General features: G+C 37.0%; 1 protein-coding gene across 3 annotated transcripts in view; it reads left to right on the top strand.

Annotated features, from left to right (window-relative positions):
* Nucleotides 1-1,421: 1,421 nt before the first annotated feature.
* The window catches only part of CCDC14 (coiled-coil domain containing 14), a 39,298-nt gene continuing 19,686 nt past the window's right edge, over nucleotides 1,422-21,033 (top strand). Inside the window, exons 1-8 of one of the 3 annotated variants that reach the window (XM_020899495.2) lie at nucleotides 1,422-1,717; nucleotides 8,738-8,793; nucleotides 9,132-9,204; nucleotides 9,452-9,521; nucleotides 9,611-9,733; nucleotides 17,766-18,002; nucleotides 18,116-18,210; nucleotides 19,089-19,587. In XM_020899495.2, coding sequence (XP_020755154.1) covers nucleotides 1,544-1,717; nucleotides 8,738-8,793; nucleotides 9,132-9,204; nucleotides 9,452-9,521; nucleotides 9,611-9,733; nucleotides 17,766-18,002; nucleotides 18,116-18,210; nucleotides 19,089-19,587 — 1,327 coding nt within the window. In that variant the 5' untranslated portion in view covers nucleotides 1,422-1,543. The remainder of the gene's footprint in view (nucleotides 1,718-8,737; nucleotides 8,794-9,131; nucleotides 9,205-9,451; nucleotides 9,522-9,610; nucleotides 9,734-17,765; nucleotides 18,003-18,115; nucleotides 18,211-19,088; nucleotides 19,588-21,033) is intronic. The other 2 variants (XM_020899493.2, XM_020899492.2) reach the window with 2 other exon arrangements.

Here is a 21,033-nt window from a genome sequence, read left to right as displayed (position 1 = left end):
CATCTTTGTGACCCCATGGACTGTAGCTCATCAGCCTCCTCAGTCCATGGGATTTCCCAGGCAAGAACACCTGAGTAGGTTGCCATTTCCTCCTCCAGGGGATCTTCCTCACCTAGGGATTAAATTGGATTTCTCCTGCATTGCAGGCAGATTCTTTACTGCTGAGCCACCGCGGGGAAGCCCATAGCTTAACCGAGGCTACGTTAAACATGCTCAGTCACAGTGCACTGTCCTCACTTTGTGGCTAGCTGGAAACTGAGGCTACCTAAGATGCCCAGCATCATGAGAGAGTATCTTACCTCATATAACTAGGCTGGGAAAAGGTCAAAATCCAAAATTAAAAGTACAGTTTCTACTGAACACATATTGCTTTCACACCATCATAAAGCTGAAAAATCCTTAGCTGGACCATCATAAATGGGGACTGTCTGTATATAGTTGGAAAAAGTCTAGAAGGGAATGTACCAATCTAGTGGGATCATGAGTTTTATTTCTTTATTTGTGTTTCCTAAAATAAGCCTGTATTAATTAGGAAAAATCAGTATATGTTTTGAAAAATCAACTAAGGAAAAGCTGAAAACTGTCGAATATGTTAAAACACTTTATAGGATAGATGAAGAGGGAATAGAGAGTTCTCCTTAGTTTTTTAATCTAATTCAAAGCTAAATTTATCAAATATCTAGTTTCGCTAAATCACTCAGTACAAGTGTGCAATATATTGGTACATAGATTTCAGTTTTGGGGTTATTTTAATTGCAATTAGGACTTATAAGACGTAGATTTTTTTCTTTCTTACTTTAAAATTAAATAAGTTGGGTTAATTTCTCTTCAGCTCTACTTAAAACATTAACCCCAAACTCAATACCTTAAAAACAAAGACATTTCCATTAAAATTCGTGCAGCACGTCAATGGTAAGAATACTGTGCTATTCTTTGTTAACAGTGATTACCTCCACTGAAGAAACAACTATGCCTGGAAGTAAAACTAAAATAGCAACTAATGAGCACGATTATTAGGCCACAGAATAAAAAATCTTAAATTGCTATCAGAATCACACAAAGAAAACAGGGCGGAGGATTGATGTTTATTAATTACCAAGAACAAAAACATTCAAAATAGTATACAAAACACCAACAAAAAATACAGGGTCAAAATCCAGAGACAGTGCAATCCCTTCTGAAACCAATTCGCCTTCTACCGTAGTCCCTTCCTCTGGTCTCGGCGTGTCCCCGTTGCCACTTCCCCTAGCAGATGCAGGACAACGGCTCTCCCTCCAGTGGAAGCCCTCACGGCAGCAAGCTCCGGTCTCCCAGGTGATCATGGATTCCGGTCAGCGCAGCGCTCCAGCTCCTCGTCCCGCCCTTCTCCGCCCCGCCCCTCTCGGCCCCGCCCCGCCCCCGGCCCGCAACGCGCGGCGGCGTTCTGTGGACTTCTCTCACCCTGCAGCCGAGTGTGACGAGCCGGGGCTGGAGGGGTCTATTGCGCAAACCCAAGGCGCCGAGCGGTGGGTCGGAGAGAGGTTCTGGTTGCGCGCCCGGGACTATGAGGCGCAGCATTCGGCGGGCTCTTTCCCGGAAGCGGAAGCTCGGGGGGCGGGCCAAGGGCGGCCGGGAGTCGGCGGCGGTTAATTCCTTTTACCTTGCGGCTTTGCTTCACTCCGTTTGGACTTTTCTGAAGCTGCGAGAGATGGTCAGGTCTGGATCTCGGCCGGGCCAGGTGAGGTCTGCGGACCTGAGGCGTCCACTGTGGGGGTCGAGAGGGACGGAGGTAGTCTTCGGGCCTGGAGAAGTGGAAAGCCCCCTTTGAAAACAATAAAAACAGTGCTGCCGTGTTAAAAAATGCTGCGACAGGAGACCAGGCGGAGGGTGGGTGTGCGTACCGAATCTTAACGCCCTAACACAGTTGTTCTGCCTGTAGATGTAGATTCTGTTTTAATCGTTGTGGTCCAGCTGAGCGCTGGCTTTGGTGTCGTCCCCGGGTTCGAGTTCAGCCTCAGCCGCTGGCTGCGTGACTTAACCTCTCGGAGCCTCACGACGTTGTTGCATCAACTCCGGTTCCCAGCTTTTCCAACAAGTGCTGCTATTAGCTGATTTTCCGTCACAGTTGCTGGTATTTTACTACTAGTTTTTTAAAAAGTCTCCCAGTTAGTGTCCCTGCATTTAGCCTTATCCGTCTCAAATGCATACTCATCAATTCTCTGCTAAAAATCCAACTCTGGAACTTTTTTTTTCCCCTCCCCTAAGAGAAAAATCTCAGTTCTTTGACCTGTCAACAGCCATTTTTCGACGTGGCGAGTGCATTCCCTACCAGTCCCCACCTCCATCCAGGACTATCCAACGCTCTTCAGCTATTCTTCCACAGTGCCCTGAGTGCCCGTGTTCTTTCAGGCTTTTGTGCCTTTGCTTTTTGTTCTGCCTAGAATACCCTTCTCTCCCTGAAATCTCCATTTTTCATCTCCTGTCCCCTCAGCTCAGGTACCACTTCTAGAAGGCTTGTCGGGCACTGTCAACATTTACATTGGATGCCCTCAGCTCCCGTTTTATGCCCTTACTAAAATCCAGACTAGAGACATTGCTCATCTTCCTCTGCTACTAAGTAGTTTATCTCTGTCTTTTCAGGTAATCAATCAGTCAACCAATAGGAATCAGTGAAGCCTTACACAGACCCTCTACTTAGAGTGATCTTTCGCATCCTTAAGTGTAACCATACCGCCCTTCTTTCCCCTTTCATTTTTGCTCTTCCTTTATCAATTCACTTTTAATGCTGTCTCCCCTATTAATGTGAATCTACACTTTTGCCCAAGGCTTGGCTCAAGACTTTATTCGTGAATGCTTCCAGACCAGTCCCACCCTTATAGTTCGTTCTTTTATGTTGAATGAATTCACTTGGTGCAGTCAGCAAGGGGTAAAAACATGGTTTTTGTAGTCATATCACGTACCAATTCAGATTCCAGTTCTGCCACTACTGTCATAGTGATAGTAAGCAAAGTACTTTTTACTTCTCTGAGATTTATTTTTCTTGTCTATAAAGTAGGTGTAATATCCTGCCTTAAAGAATTGGGGAGATTAAATGAGAGAACCTGGTGAAACATCTATTTCACACTCGGCATAAATTGTGCAACACAATGTAGTCCCTTTAAAAGCAGTTTATTACTGTCAATGATGATAATCACAGCTAACATTTGGGTAGCACTTATGTGACAGGTACTATTCTATGTGCTTTTACATACAATTCTCATTTAATCTTCACAATAGGCATAGGAAGTAGATAATAATCCTCATTTTGTAGATGAGGAAGTTGAGAGATGCAGATTTCAGATAACTTCTCTATAGTTACACAGCTGGTTAGCAGTGCAGACAGGCTTTAGACCCACATAGTTGGTGCCGGAGTCCATTTAAACATCTGCTGTTAGGTGTATGACTCTGAACAAGCCACCTTTCTGAAATTTAGGTTCTTACCTCACAGAAATAATAACTAACAGGGTGTTGATTAAGTGGAATGAAAGGCTTTGTACACTGAATTATTCCACAAATATAATTTTATCTTGCACTTGTTGGTAGGAGATACAGCTCCTAAGAGGTACTTATGTTTTTCTCAAATAATAAAGTAAAAAGTTTATTGCTAATACTTAGTGGAAGTAAATGTGGGATAAAACAAACATTCTCTTATGTATTGCCATTTGGGGCACTTGTTTTGAAAAGTGGTTTTGCAGTTTGTCTCTGGGGGCACTAAAGGCATTAAACAATGAATAACTTTTTATCAAATAGTTAAGCTGTCAATCCTGAATATGAAAAGGTATTTCCAGTACATGAAAAGATTTATTTCAGATTTGTATTTTAACTGAAAAATATGAAGGACATCAAGGGTACATTATATTACTTCCACTTAAGGAAATAGTATACAACTGTTAAAACATTTTGAACTTTGTTAATATGGAAAAAGATTTGAAAGTAAAAACATAAGACTCAAAATTGCAAAAACAAACAAAAAGACTCAAAATTGCAACTGTCTAGTCATGATGACTAAATAATCCATATGAAGCCTCAGTAGCAAAGAGCACAGCCAGTGCCTCGATCTTGGTTTCTATTAATAAATACTGTTGTCCACCAAAAGGAATCACTACTTTTTGGGGAAGTGGTCAACTCTAGGGTTGGGGCCTGGATATATCAAAGTAAAAAGCTGCACAGCTTTTCACAATTAACACTGCAAAGTCAAGTTATGGAATGAGGAAAAATATTTAAAACTGCATATCTGATAAAAGGTTCATAATGATAATATACAAGGAACTCCTACAATTCAGTAGCATTCATAGGCAAAGGACTTGAATAGGCATTTCTCCAAAGAAGACATATAGATGGTCAGCAAGTATATGGAAAGATGCTCAATATCACTAATCAGGGGAATGCAGATCGAAGCCACAGCGAGATAGCACCTCACACCTGTTGGGATGGCTATCATAAAAACAAAACCAATCCAGAAAATAACAAATGTTGATGAGGAAATGGAGAAATTTGAACCCTTGTACACTGTTCATAGGAATGTCAGGGTGCAGCTGTTATGAAAAATCATGAAATTTCCTCCAAAATTAAAAGTAGAATTGTTATGTGATCCAGCATTCTCACTTTGGTTGTTTATCCAGGAGAGTTAAAAATAGGATCTTAAGAGATATTTGCACTCACATGTTCATTATAACATTCACAATAGCTAAGATGTGATAACAACCTAAGTGTCCATTGATGGATTAGTGGATACAGAATGGAATATTACTCAGCCTTTCAGAAGGAAGGAAGTCATGCTATATGCAACATCAGTGGATCTTGAGGATACTTTGCTGAGTGAAATAAGCCACTTCAGTTCAGTCACTCAGTCATGTCTGACACTTTGCGACCCCATGAACTGCAGCATGCCAGACCTCCCTGTCCATCACCAACTCCTGGAGTCTACCCAAACCCATGTCCATTGAGTCAGTGATGCCATCCAACCATCTCATTCTCTGTTGTCCTCTTCTCCTCAATCTTTCCCAGCATCAGGGCCTTTTCAAATGAGTCAGGTGGCCAAAATAATTGAGTTTCAGCTTCAGCATCAGTCCTTACAATGAACATGCAGGACTGAGCTCCTTTAGGATGGACTGGTTAGATCTCCTTGCAGTCCAAGGGACTCTCAAGAGTCTTCTCCAACACCACAGTTCAAAAACATCAATTCTTCAGCACACAGCTTTCTTTATATTCCAACTCTCACATCCATACATGACTACTGGAAAAACCATAGCCTTGACTAGATGGACCTTTGCTGACAAAGTAATGTCTCTGCTTTTTAAAATCCTGTCTAGGTTGGTCATAACTTTCCTTTCAAGGAGTAAGCATCTTTTAATTTCAAGGCTGCAGTCACCATCTGCAGTGATTTTGGAGTCCAAAAGTCAGCCACTGTTTACCCATCTATTTGCCATGAAGTGATAGGACTGGATGCCATGATCTTAGTTTTCTGATTGTTGAGCTTTAAGCCAACTTTTTGACTCTTCTCTTTCACTTTCATCAAGAAGCTCTCTAGTTCTTCACTTTCTGCCATAAGGGTTATGTCATCTGCATCATTCCCCTTATATGAGGTATCTAAAATAGTCAGACTCATAGAAACAGAGTAAGTAGGGTGGTTGTTGCCAGGGGCTGGAGGGAGAGAAATGGAGAGCTGCTATTCAGTGAGCATAAAGTTTTAGTTATGTACAATGAATAAGCTCTGTTATATTTATGAGATAGATCTGAGATCTGCTGTAAACATGTGAAAGTGAGGTCACTCAGTCTTGTCTGACTCTTCAACCCCATGGTATGTAACCTGCCAGGCTTCTCCATCCATGGGATTTTCCAGGCAAGAATACTGGAGTGGATTGCCATTTCCTTCTCCAGGCAATCTCAATCCAGGGATGGAATCCAGGTCTCCCACACTGAGGGCAGACTCTTTACCATCTGACCAGGGAATCCCGTAAACATCATACTACAGTTAACAATTGATGTACACTTAAAATTTATTGAGGGTAAATTTCATGTTACCACAAAGGGGAGAAAAAAGGGGAGGGGGGACCTGGAGATCTTTACTGTAAGGAATGGCTCAAAAATAATGGTGATATGTTAAAATGATACAGGGGCTGATTTGAAAAGACTTCTATTGGCAGAATCTGGGACAGTTTGAGCATTGATATAAATAATGATAATCATCATAACCCATTAAATAAACTAGGAATCAATGAGTCCATACTAGCAAAGAAGTGCTTTTGAAGTACTTCACTAAGGTTGAATGCCAACTAATAAATCTAGAATGAATGATGTAAGTTAGAAAAATCACTATTTGACAAATGATTAAGGCAAGAATCCTCAATGAATGCTATTGAATGAAAGTTTGATAAATAGGATGTCTCCATAATCTTCAAGTATCTCCCAACAAAATGCTTAATATTTACAAAGGTAAAAATAGTAACCTGTTGAAAAATCTGGCAGGCACCACCTTAAATAATCAAACTTTACATCCCTAGTAATGGGACAAACTAACATATGCCTGCTCATACGGTACTGAGATAAATACAACATCCCTTTTATGGTATTCCTGCCAAAAAAGCACAACCTGAAACTAATCAAGAGGAAGCAGACAAGTCTAAATGTTTACCAGAGGGACATTCTACAAGAGTAACTGCTCATATTCTTTGAATATGTCAAGGCTGTAAAAGACAATGAATGACACCTCTAGGAACTGTTCCAGAGTAAAGGAGACTAAAGAGATATGACCACTTAAAATGCTTCCTGTGATCCTGGATTTATGGGATAAGGGCCGTAATTTTTTTTTTTTTATGTAAAGTACAGTATTTTGGTAATTGGCAAAATGTAAATAAGATCTGTAGATTAGATTATAGTATGGTTTCATTGTTAATTTCCTGATTTTGATAATTATACTTTGGTTTTTTTGAGAGAGTGACCTTGTCCTTAAGAAATATTTAGGAATAAATATTTAAATATAAAGCAGTATCATGTCTGTAACATAATCTAAAATGGTTCAGACAAAAAGTAATACTATACATTTTTGAAAGGGAGAACAGGGCAGGTGTAGTAAAATGTCAGCAGTTATGGAATCTTGGTAGCATTATACTGTTCTTTGTACTATTATTTCAAAATAATACAAAATAAATTTGAAGGGAATCTGCCAGTATCACACTGTTGCAGGGTGCTTTATTCTGGTTAATTTTCTTTACCTGATTTTTTTTGTAATATGACCTAATGTGTGTGTGTGTGTGTGTGTGTGTGTGTGTGTGTGTGTGTGTGTTTCGGTGAAATGCTGTATATAATCTTTCAATTATGCCATTATGCCATACATTTATCTAGACAGTATCCTTTTTTAATTCTGAAAGATAATTATTGTGGTAGTTTTTTTAGACTTAGCATGAAGGTTTGGCTTTTTATTATGGTCCTGAACAGGACACCAACATAGATACTGTGAAAAGAAAGCCCCTGAGGGGGTCATGCAGGGTCTGATGGAGTTGTGTTACATGGCGTCTTATTTCCGCCAATGTTGGTTCTCACTGCTGCTTTATGACTCCCTCATATTCTAAGTTATCTTAAGGAGAAGTGAAACTTTATAATTCCAGAAAGTTTAATAGTAATTGCTCAACGGTATCTTGAGATGAAATACATAAACGTGTCAAGAAAAATCCTAAGTGTAACTGCCAACAGTGACTACACCTAAAGGGTAAAATTGGGGGAGTGAGTAGGAAATTTAACCATGTCTTTTAAATTTTGAATACATATTATATTTAAATGATGTATTAAGATATAAAAAGGTATACCATGGAAAGTCTCCCTTGTTCTGTCCCCTGGATTCTCAGTTTCCCTCCCCAGAGGCAAGCACAGTTAACTTGTTTCTTGTGTAACTCCCAATGTATTGGATGCGTGTAGAAGCAAATGAGTACAGTTTTCACGTGCTAGTCTTGTCAGGCATTCTAAAGAATGTGGAAAAATAGAATCAGAATTATGAACTCTGCCCTATATCTTGAGTTAATGTGTATTTTAAAGACCTAGGGGAAGTAGAATATTTTGAGGGATTGAGTATAGTCCAGACTTACTATAGTAGATACTTCTGGTTAAAGTAAAATTTCAACTTCAGTCTTCAACTTACATAGACTTAAGGAACAAATCTATGTGTTGCTTGCTTGACATTTTATATAGAAAAAAATAATTTATGAGTTCAGTTTTAATAGTGGATTTTATTAAAATTAATAACATGGTACATATATAAAATGGAGTATTATTCAGCCTTAACAAGAAGGAAATTTTGCACATGCTGCAACATGGATATTATGAAGATACTGTGCTAAGCAAAGTAAGCCAGTCACAAAAGGACAAATACTATCTGGTTCCATTTATATGAGATTCCTAGAACAGTGAGACCCAAAGTAGAAGGGTGGTTATACCAGGTACTTAGGAGAGGAGAGGATTAGAGATTAATGATTAATGGGTACTGAATTTCAGTTTGGGAAGATGACAAAGTTCTGGAGATGGGCTGTAGTGATGGTTGCGCAACTGTGAACGTGTTTAATGCCACAGAGCTGTATACTTTAAAATGGTTTATTTTATGTATGTTTTACCAAGTGAAACAAAAGGAAACAATGAATAACATTTTAGATTTTGTCAAAACAGTATACTGAGAATATGATAGAAAAATATTTGTATGTCTCCTATAATATAATGTATTATGTCATAGGTAATACCTTCAGGAAGGCACACTGGACCTGCTAAATTAACAAATGGAAAGAAAGGGTAAGTACTTAAGAAAGTGTCCAACTTCAGGAATTTTCAAGAGATTTTCAAGTCTATGGGCTGGACTAAATTTTTCCTACCCCAGAGAACTAAGTGAGGGTCTCTACTTTCACAAAACTCTGGGGAGAAATCTTTCATATCTCTACCCATGTTGATCATTTTAGTCTTTACAACCTTCATAAAGTCCTGCATATATCCTTCTTTTACATGGTTGGACAAGCTTTCTTATCCAACCTTTGCTGGAAAGAGTCTTTTTAGAATGTATTTTGGGAAAATACTATATTATTTGTAATTATATTTGTATTATATATAAATGTATTAACAAACTTGTTTTCTAGGACCAATTTGAGAAAGATACCCCATTTTAATGCAGATTCTGGCTATCCCACTCACTCTGATTCAGAAAGTCAGGTAAGAGTAAACTGAATAGATACAGTGTATACTGTTTAATTAGTTTTCAGGTAAAAGCTAAGAAGTGGAAATAAAAATTCAAAGGTGAAGTATTAATTGTCCTGACAAAGAATGAAGACTTTTTGCTTTAAAACATGTCTTCTGCCAATAATAAATTGCTTCTAAATAAGGAAAATTTAAAATTACAGAATTTTTTTCCTGCATTAAAATTTTATGCACAAATTTCTATGTGACTTTCTCCTTACAGACTGAAACTGTACAGGGGCTTGATGGCTGTGCGTCTTTGCTGCGGGACATTTTGAGAAATGAAGATTCAGGTTTTTTTTAAATGCTTCTTTGCTGATCACCTTTTCTTAATTAAGTAGTTCTCATAATGCTAATGACTTTTTGTTTTAATCATTAATAGGTTCAGAAATAACATATTCAGAAAATAGATGTAACCCCAGACCTGTACAAAGCAAAAGATACAGATCCAAAAAGAAAGGACATGAAAAACATACTGTGCCTTCTATAGTCCGGAAGGAAATTTGTAAGTATTTTCTTCTCTTATTTATTTAAATATGATACTTAATTATGGGAGTTTTGATAGATTCCTGGGGTTATACGGTTGGGCTTACATTTTAATAATATTGGTTATACAGGGGTGTGTGTGTGTGCTTGTGATTTTTTTTTTTTACTGTATTCAGTTTTCTAATTGCTGAGTACTTTGCCAAGAAGAAAAGTAGAAAAAAAAAATGGTTAGGTTTTGTAGGAGAATAGGTTCAAACTCAGAATGATATTCACAGATTGGTTGGGTTTCTTGTGTATATTTACTGTTTTATAAATACTATATGTGTATACATATATTCTAAGTAGGATCCATAGCTCACTTTTTTCAGCTGCACAGTTAGAAGATATGGTAATAGGAAGGTAAAATTCCAAGTTGGGTAGTTATGTAAGCAAAAAAAATCTGCCACTGTTTGACAGTGACTGTAGCCAAGGATCTTTTACACTGTCACAATTAACTTGCTGACTTAAGTGAAATAATTCAGTAAGCAGTTTAGAATAAGCAAGTTTTGATTATGTTGTTCCAGAGAGGCCTATAGAACATGATAACCCAAAATAGAGATGAAAAAGTCCACATTGGGATTTCAGAGCATCAAGAATGGAACCAGCTAGTTCACAGTTCAGGTGGGCCAAAAATGTTAGTACAGCAGAGTACAGTGAGATTTAGCTTAGGTAAGGGGTTTGAGTCATATACAGCACTAGTTCTGGGTATTAGAGATCAGGATTCAGGCAAAGAGGCTGAAATTCAGATTGTCTTGAGTCAGAACCAAGGCCGAGAAAACAACTTCCTAACCTATCTTGGAGGCCAGTTGTGTTTAGCCTTGTATTGTCTTGACCTGCGCCACTTAAGATGGCAGTCTCAAGCCACATGTGACTGCAGAGCATTCCAAGTGTGGCTAGTACAACTGAGGAATCAATTGTAAATGTTATTTAATTTTAATTAATTTAAATTTGAAAGCTGGTACTTGACCTAGTTATTAGAAAACTTTTAAATTATGTTTGAAATAACTTGGTAAAGGAATCTACTTTTTTCAGCTGTAAATTTTATTAAATCTAAATATGGATCAAGGATTTATGATGAAAATTTACCATCCAGATTGAGATGTGCTTTATAGTAAAAATACACAGTATGCTTAGAATATTTAATGCAAAATAATAAAATATCTCAGTGATTAATGTTAATCACATTATAATGTTAATATTTTGGCTATATTGATTTGAATAAAACATTATTGTAATTAATGTTATCTATTTTAATTTTTTTAATGTAGTTCTTGGAAAATTTAATATTGCTTATGTGATTTACATTATATTTTGGTGGGACAGTATTGGTCTAATCCAGGATGAGCATACTACAGCCAGTTTTGTTTTATTGTAATGTTATTTTGTAAATGAAGCTTTATCAGAGCACAGTCATGCTAATTCATTTTTGTTTATGTATTTTCTATGGTTACTTTTGTGTTATAGGAGCAGAGTTGAGTAGTTGTGAAAGAGACCATCTGGCCTGTTTAAAGCTTAATATGTTTATTCTCCAGCCTTTTAAGAAAAAGTGTGCTCACCCCTGGTCTAACTCTTAAAGCAGAGACCTATTTTGGAGGACCAATGGACAAAGGAGTGGTAGTGCATGGTCAGCGATGGTGCCATGGTAGCAACTTGTTGGGTCCTAACTTAACTATTTGTTCAGAGTTCCCACAGAGTTTAGATCTGTTGTTGTTCAGTCAATAAGTAATGTCTGACTCTGCGACCTCATGGACTTCCAGACTTCCTTGTCCTTCCTTCACTATCTCCTAGAGTTTACTCAAACTCATGTCCATTGAGTCAGTGATGCCATCCAACCATCTCATCCTCTGTCACCCTCTTCTCCTCCCCTCAATCTTTCCCAGCATCAGTGTCTTTTCCAGTAAATCGGCTCTTTGCATTAGGTGGCCAAAGTATTGGAGCTTCAGCATCAGCCCCTCCAATGAATATTCAGGATTGATTTCCTTTAGAATTGACTAGCAAGAAAGAATAGATGGCAACACCCAAATTAAGATAGGGGTTTTATTTATGAAGAAACTCATTACAAACTCATTAGGGTATAAGGAAACCACAAGAGATTCTGCTAGCCAAGTGCTAACAGCATGAACAGAACTGTTAATATCCCTAGGTCTTAAGGGATGAGGTGAGGAAGAGGTTACTGGGATTCAGCTAGAAGTATTGTTCTGTAGAGTAGGCCACCTTGAGAGGAGCAGTGAGCTTTAAGGGACAAAGTCAGCCCAAGGTGGCCTCATAGAGAGGGAGTTTGAAATACCTTGAATGCATGCTTTTTCCTCTCTTTGATAATGCCAAAATTCCCATTGGATTGGACCCAACTGGAGCACTGTTGATGTATATCTAGTCAGGGATCTGATTTTCATTCTTACAAGCTAATGAATTATCCTTACTATGTCATGCATGTTGACAGAAGACACAAGACTCTTGGATCAGAGACAAAGGTGCTATGCTCATAGCACAGCTAGCAGCATGCACATTAGCATATTTGTGTTGGTTTTGCCTCTCTGCCAACTGCCAGTGGGATGATACGATGGACCCGGGGGAAACTGCACATGCTGCAGGTTTAAGTTTCAGCTGAAGAACATTGAGCTTGGGGAATTCATTGCTTTGGTAGTATGCAGTTAGAAAGCCTATACTTGACCGAGGGAAAGCCATCACCTTATCCCTCAATGTTGCTCACTATTAACGCCTCTCACAGCCCTGAGAAATGTCCCAGGTACAGAGCTTAGGTCAAAGCCTTACTTTTTTTTTGGTAAACCCAGCAAGACATGTAGGAGCAGAAGAGACCCATAAAGGAATGTCTCTTAATAGTGTAATCCATACAGAGTAGCATCCCAGAGAGAGCAGAGCAGAGTGGAGATGGGTAGAAGGTGGGTTTGGTGAAGCAAATGAGAGGGATCTGGCATTCTTAGTCCCTAGCATTAAATTCTTATTTGGATTAGAGTCAGATCATCAGTTGTGGCCTGTTATCAGTATATAATATTCTTATTGTCCTTTCCCCTACACTATCATCATCAGAAATAAGGACCTACTTCCCATAGGACAATCTCCTTTAGGGTTGCAGTATAAGAAATGGTTCTCATTGACTAAGGTTTATTCTTCAGAAGCAGAAACCTGTTTCCCTTTGGTTAAATTACTTCATCTTTCTTTGATTTATCACTAGAAAGGATCTAGTGATGTCTAAAAAGGATCTTTTTTTTTTCTTCTTTTTTTGCAGTTAACAGCTGTTAGCCAATATAAGGTTTTTGTTCTGTCAATCACAGTGCCTAAAATACACAAAAGCTGGGACTTCCCTGGTGGTCCAGTGGTTAAGACTCTACACTCCCAATGCAGAGGGCACAGTTCGATGCCTGGTCAGAGAACTAAGATCCCACATGCCACTGGATGTTGCTAAAAAGATTTTTTTTTTAATAAAAAAAATAAAAATGCCCTTTGTCTAAAAAGCACAATTTCTGACAACTCACCAATTTAACATTTTAAAAAACTGCATTTCTTTCCTTTTTCATCTCTCCACAAGTGAGATAATCATAATTAGAACTTTAGGAATTTCTTATAGCATGTTAACTAGTATCTACATATCATTTTAACTTTAACATACATTATATTACTATTTTGTGTTACTGTCTTCTGAGGCTTGGGCTCCTTATGTATTTTCTGTCTGGGACCTGCCAAATCATTGGGTGTCTCTGGAGTCATGCCCACCCACCCTGTTGCTTGCTCAGAGGAAGGAGGCAGAAAGGCAGTTCCAAAAATGCATTGAGAGCTTACCCAAGAGTGCACCTAACATTTAAAAGAAAAAAATTTTTTTAATAAGCAGCTACTTACACTTTGATAACTGTATTGAATGCTGTGGGCACATGCTCCTACCTTCAGTATCATATATCTATTTCTGCCCTCATCTTGGAGAAATAAACAACTACAGGCAGAATATTTTGAGCATTGATTGCCCCCATCAAGGCCAAGTGTTCTCCGTATTTCAAATTATAATAGGCATCCAGCAATGCCTATCTGCAGTAGGTGTTTATTCCATATTTGGGTGGCAGGAATTATCTAAAAATTATACATCCACTTATGGTTTTTAACTTGTCTTGGATAATTTGCTTTAAGATTTTTGTGTCTTAAATACAGATGTACAACATTATCAGTAGAGTTTCACATAGATTGAGTTAATGGAGAAGTTAAGTAAGACATGTTAATTCTAAAGCTTTGAATTTTAAGAAGTACTTGAAGTTTATTAACTTATGTTGGGTGATGGCATCTGCTGGCAAAGGCAAAATATTGTAGCTTAACTTAATCAGAAATTGTGAAAGCCACCTCTTGAAAAGAAAGTGAATGAGTGCCAATGCTTGGGACCTGTGAGTATAAAGTCTGAGAACTCCTCAAACCGGACAAATGTTATGGAAAAAGGAAACCCAAGAGCAGAAGAGAGGCCTAGGAATTAGGAGGAAAAGAAGAACAATGTGCTAGATGGCCATGAGCTGCATGTGATCTCAGTTTTCATCATATTTAGATTTCAAAGTTAAAACTATTTCAGTTAAAACTTTTCCTTTTTATTTATTATAAATTGTGTTTCCACTAAGGATTTTCTTGGTGGTCCAGTGGCTAATACTGTATACTCCCAGTGCAGGGGGACCCAGGTTCTATCCCTTGTCAGGTAACTAGATCCCACATGCCACAACTGAAAAGATCTCACTTTCTAATGGCAGAAAGTAAAGAGGGGCTAAAGTGCCTCTTTATGAGAGTGAAAGAGGAGAGTGGAAAAGCTGGCTTGAAACTCAACGTTAAAAAATAAAAAACTAAGGTTATGGTATCTGATCCCATCATTTCATGGCAAGTAGAAGGGGGAAATGTGGAAGTAGTAAAAGATTTTATTTTCTTGAGCTCCAGAATCACTGTGGACAATGACTGCAGCCATGAAATTAAAACACACTTGCTTCTTGGAAGGAAAGCTATGACAAACTTAGCATATTAAAAAGTAGAGACATCACTTTGCTGACAAAGATCTGTATAGTCAAAGCTAGGCCTTTCCAGTAGTCATGTACAGATGTGACAGTTGGACCATAAAGAAGGCTGAGTGCTGAAGAATTGATGCTTTTGTATTGTGGTGCTGGAGAAGACTCTTGAGAGTCCTTTGGACTGCAAGGAGATCAAACCAGTCAATCCTAAAGGAAATCAACCCTTAACATTCATTGAAAGGACTGGTGCTGAAGCTCCAATAATTTCGCCTCCTAATGTGAAGAGCTGACTCATTGGAAGAGTCAGCTGATGCTGGAAAAGATTGAAGGGAAAAGGAGTAGTCAGCAGAGGATGAGATGGCTAGACGACTCAATGGATATGAATTTGAGCAAACTCTGGGAGATAGTGGAGAACAGAGGAGCGCTGTGTCCTGCAATCCAGGAGGTTGCAAATAGTTGAACACGACTTAATGACTCAACAACATTTCCACTCTTTCTTTTTTTTTTACAGAAGTGTTTATTAACCAGTTTGTTTTAGTTCATATATTCAGAGAGTGAAGTATAATTTATTGCATGTCACCTTAGAGTGGAAATGGTTAGGAATTTATTATTGATATCAGTTGGGAAGATCTATGAATATAAAATATTTATTTGTCCGTATTAAGACTTTGGAGCTATTTGGTAATGGCTGTAACATTTATTGAGTTCTTACTATGTGCTAGACACTGCTACTTTACATGTGCTATTTAATTTTCACAACAGTGTTATAAAGTAGGTAATGCTCTTATTATCATCATTTTTCTGATGAGGAAGAGTCCAAGAGAGGTTAAATAATTTGCCAAAAGTTATTCAGCTAGTAATTGTTGGAGCTCATATGCAGGCCAGGAAAGTATGTTCACAGCAATAGGTTATCACAAAGGAGAGAATACCCAAGTCAAAATAGATGCATCCAGTGTCTCCAACCATTTTTATGGTCAGATAATTTAGTAGTAGTTTTCTATGTTTATCGGTTATAATATTTCATTTGCCTTTAACATTTTGCTTTTACTTGTAAGTTTTATGCTTCTAGCAGTGTTTTTATTTTCAATAAATTGTGTATGTATTTAGGAAATTTCATACCATTTAAAAAATTTTAACTTTTCACTTTTTAAGTAAGAATTAACTTTAATAAAACAAGTGTATAAATCTCAATAAATATTTGCATATGTGTACATCCATGTAGTTGACTGCCCAGTTGAAAATAAAGAATGATTTCAGTACCCTACCAGTCTCTTATCCATCAATATTCTAATTATTACCTGTCTCCTCATCCTTGAATAACCACTTTTCTGACTTCTTTCTTGATTGGATAATTTTACTATCTTTGAACTTCATGTACACTGTGAAAATGCAGCTGTACACTATGTAGTCTTGTGTCTGACTCTCACACAGCATCATATCTGTTAACTTCATATAGGTAGTTAGAGTATATCAGTACTTTGTTCTTTTCCATTGCTAGATAGTATTCCATCATATGGCTACACTAAAATTCATCCATTTCTACTATTCATGACTGTTAGGGTTTTCAGTTTGGGGCTACTGCTAATAAAGCTGTTGTGAACATTCTTGTACACATTTTTTAGTAGACATAATACTCATTTCTGTTAGGTATATTCCCTGAAATACAATTGCTATATCATAAAATATATGTTTAGCTTTGGTAAGCTTTTACCAAAAAGTATATATTTTTTTAAGTTTGTTTTGTACTCTGATAACCTATGATCTAACAAGAATACTCTCATTTCTGTTAATGTTCTTTAAAAAAATTTGGGAAGGGAATCTTATTAGACAAAGAAATAGATTTTGATAGTGATCTCTACAGTAGTCCTAGGTAGAAAACTGTTATTTTTCATGTATTAATTACTCTGTACATAGGTTAATACAAAACTCTAGGAGAAAATAATGAGGTATGAGATATAGCCCTGCCTAAAGAAGCTCATAGTTTAGTCAGGCTGACAAGAGAGTGAAAGATAATATAGTACAGTATCCAAGTGATATATGATTTGTATAGACAATAGGTACTCTGGCATGGTGAAGAGCAGTCACTAGACTGAAATGACTGGAAAAGGCATCATAGGAAAAAGAAGGCTTCAGATGAGCTTTGGTGAGTTAGGTAGAATAGAAAGGAATGGTTCATCATGAGTAATATTATAGGAAAGTGAGAAAAGATTGTAGGTGTCTAAATTGGTCTGACTGAATTGAAAGATTTCTTAGTTGAGGATGATGGAAAATGGTTGGAAAATTATGTTGTGGTTAGGCTTTTGAGACTTTAAATGTCAGGTTAAGGTCTTATTTGAGAGCTCAATGTGTAGATTAAATTCACTTTCTTACTCTAAAAGCTTTGATTTATTTATTATTGTTATTATCATCATTATCAAACCATCATAATTGTACAAGGTATTCTGTTTTTCTGTTCCATTCTCCCACTCATGAGCATTCAGTTCAGTTCAGTCACTCAGTCGTTTCTGACTCTTTGCCAACCCATGGACTGTAGCACACCAGGCTTCCCTGTCCATCACCAACTCCCAGAGCTTTCCTCAAACTCATGTGCATCGAGTTAGTGATGCCATCCAACCATCTCATCCTTTGTTCGTCCCCTTTTCCTCCTGCCTTCAACTTTCCCAGCATCAGGGTCTTTTCCAATGAGTCAGTTTTTCCAGTGAGTCAGTTCTTATCAGGTGGCCAAAGTATTGAAGTTTCAGCTTCAGCATTAGTCCTTCCAATGACTCCTTTCCCAACTTAGGTGCTTTATGAGTAGCATTTAATAGAGATTTTAAAGACATAGTGTAAGTTAATTTTGAGGACAACCTGATTCATTACCTCCTTTTAAAAAAGAATTTGAGGTGATTTTCTTTAGGGGTGATCAGACTCTGTAAAGTATATGATGAATCGAGTTACTTCTGAGAGCCCTTTTTTCCTCTAATACCTTTGGTAAAGGTTTTGAAGAACCACATTTCAAGATTTTTTTTTTCCCTTTTTACCTATTAGTATCTTCAGATAATAAGAAACAGATACCTAATGATGCTTCTGTTGGAAGTGAAAGAGACTCATCAGATATACTGCAAAATTGGTCACTACAAGATCATTGTGGAATGTATTCACCCTTAATATACCAAGCTCTTAGTGAACATGTGCAGACTCAAATGTCACTGATGAATAACTTAGCTTCAAAGAACAACCCTAATGGAATTCCTTCTGCACCTTGCCACACTGTGTCTTGTTCTGGTTAGTATGAATGATGTTTTAAAAAGCATGAATAAAAGCTCTAATTAAGCTGCCTGGTAATTGTATAAAGCAGTGTGAGATGTGAATGACTTTTTCTCCCTTTTACCTTTTAGAATCTCAGACATCTTCACCTTCTAGTTATGGTTTACCCACCTCTATCCCAGTCCGGTTACCTCGGCAGCCACCCTGCCCTCCAGTGGTTCATTCTGTGAGTGCAGTTTATATTAAGTAATAATTTGCTTTTAGAAATTGTCATCTTGAGAGAAAATTTAATTTGCTAATTATATCTTAATACCCTAGGATGTAAAGACCAATTATTTTTTTAGTTATTTTTATTAGAAAAGTTTGCCTATTAATTAAGGACAGTGGTGGGCAGGGGGAAGGAAAAAGATTACTAGGAAAAAAAAAAATCAACCATACCTACCACCAGCACAATTGCTATTAACACATTGATAGAGCATGTTCCAGTCATTTAATTCTTTGTGTAGGTTTCGTTTTCTGGTTTTAATTTGTTAAGTAAACTTTCTTTTAAAAATATCATCATAGTTAAATTTTATATTGTTTTACATGCTGCTTTTTTTTCACTTAACATTTAATTGTGATTTACCTTTTGTAAATTTTTACTAAGTTCTTACTACTCTATTTAGTGGATATACCATGGTCTGTGTAACTCCTCACCTATGGTTAGATATTTAAACAAATTTTTTACTACTCTTAACATTTCTCTAAATATGTTTGTGCAGAAGCCTTTTCAGCTTATTTTCTACACTGTGATTTCCCAAAGTGGAAGTTTATTTTAGTCCCAAAGTAGACTAATTTTTGATGCCTTTAAACCATTTATGATATTTGCAAGCAATCTATTTTAGTCATGGCTTTATAATGTTCCCATATTACAGAGTGAACTAATTAAGCTTTAAAAATCCAGAATAATGAGCTAAGGGGAAATTGGCTTATTCACTGGTAATCTGTAACTTCATCCTGCAAATGTCATCTTCTAACATTTTTCATTTGAGTTTATTGTAGTTAATGCCCACAAGTCAGTGTTCATTATTTTTGAAGTCTTAGCTTGTTTTTTTCTTTCTTTAGGAAGTTCAGACTGATGGTGACAGTGAGTTTGCATCACAAGGAAGAACAATATCTGTGAACTGTACTGATGATGTTGTGAGGAATTCCTTTAATACCTGTCTTGGAGTTTCATGTAACCTGTCCCAAACTGGCAAACCAGCTACTCCAACATTTCAGCAACTGGGTCTTGCTAATGGGGTTCCGCCGAAAAGACTTTCTGAGGAACCAGACTTACTGAAGTGTTTCCAAACATACATGAAACTGTTGAGTTCTCATCCTGACAGTCCCACTCGCTGCAGCCCCACCCGATTACAGTCAGCTTTCTTGGCTACTAATGAAGAAAAATGTACTAACAAACACAATGGTGAGGTCAGAAGTGAAGGAAAGGATTTAAACATACCTCTGCAAGATTCAAGAATAAAGGATGTGCAGAAGGCAAAAAACGTGAACCAGAGTGCTGAAAAAGTTAGAACTATCAAGTATTTGTTGGGAGAGCTCAAGGCCCTGGTAGGAGAACAAGGTAGATAAGTACTTTCTTTATAATTTTCTGTGGCATGTCATCATTTAAATCCAGAATAATCAACATGAAGTTTGTGATATTTTCCATAAAAGTATGTCTTATGCTAATGAGGAAATGAGTTTTGTCTTTTATTCTTATTTTGTCGGTTTTTGCTCCCTATTGTTTCCTGTGGATTTGAAACATGCTAGGGAATATCATTCTTTTACTTGTAAGTGTGTGTTCATTCTACTTGATTCAAAGGGACCTTGAGAATATTCAACCAAAGAAAATTTATAGAGATAAATTTTAAGGGGTTGGAGGACATGATTAACTCCATAGAGCAGAGTGATAATTTTTTCTACTTTAAAAAGATGTAGAAGTTTTCCTCTCATCATTTATTTAATAACTGTTACAATGTTTAACAAATCTGACTTTGAGAAGGAACCTAAATCTTCTGATGCCCTTTTCAATTCACTCTTGAGTTATTTTAATTAATCAAGAAAAATTTCTTGGGTGGAGTTATGAGATATTTGAGCCAGGTTGTATTCATTTGTTTTCATTATGTATGTATATTCTGAATAATGACTTTCACTTGGAGTTAGTTACACATTTGTCATCTAGAAAACACAGTAATTGATTATGGAAGTTCTAATTGAGTACCTAATATTTGCAGTCTGACAAAAAATTACCAAATCTTAAAATTTATCTGTATTATTAGGATTATAGCACTATTAATCCCGTGGTTCAGTATATTAAAATCTCCTGTATTTTCAGACTGTTAATTTATTATTATTCTCTTAACTGAATACTTAATCATTGATAACAATTATAATAGTAGTAATATTAGCTATCACTTATTGAGCACTTATGATGTGCCCAGCACTGTGCTAAGTGTTTTATATGCATTATCTCATTTAATCCTCACAGCAACCCTATGAGGTACTATTATTGTCCCCATTTTACAGATAAGGAAACTGAGGCTTGGAGAACAGTATTTCATTTAATCCTTTCAGCAACCCCATGAGGTACTGTTGTTTTCCATTTAACCATGAAGAAACCTAGGCCTCCAGAATTAAGTAATTTGACTAAGGTACATTGCAGGAAAATGGTGGAGCCCACGTCTCTGCCTCCAATGCTTTCATGCAAAACCCCTCTATAGAGCATTCTGCTCTTTAATTGGGCACAATTGTTTACTGTATGCATGTAAGCTTTCCATTAAGGTGTTAAAAGTACTTGTGGAATTGATTAACTTTTTGTATCTGAATATTTTATCTCTTTTGGATATCAGACAGGTAATAACATATTTATTAAATGTTTTCATTTCACAGAAATTTTGTTTAATTGAAGTATAGTTGCTTTACAATGTTGTATTAGTTTCTCCTGTACAGCAAAGTATTGTTGTATATATACATATATCCACTCTTTTTTAAATTTTCTTCCTGTTTAGGTCACCATAGATCGAGTAGA

The sequence above is a fragment of the Odocoileus virginianus genome, chromosome 4, assembly GCF_023699985.2.
Source record: "Odocoileus virginianus isolate 20LAN1187 ecotype Illinois chromosome 4, Ovbor_1.2, whole genome shotgun sequence".
Taxonomy (NCBI): Eukaryota; Metazoa; Chordata; class Mammalia; order Artiodactyla; family Cervidae; genus Odocoileus; species Odocoileus virginianus.
The sequence above is the reverse complement of the archived record's forward strand: the minus strand, read 5'-3'. Positions and strand labels throughout refer to the sequence as shown.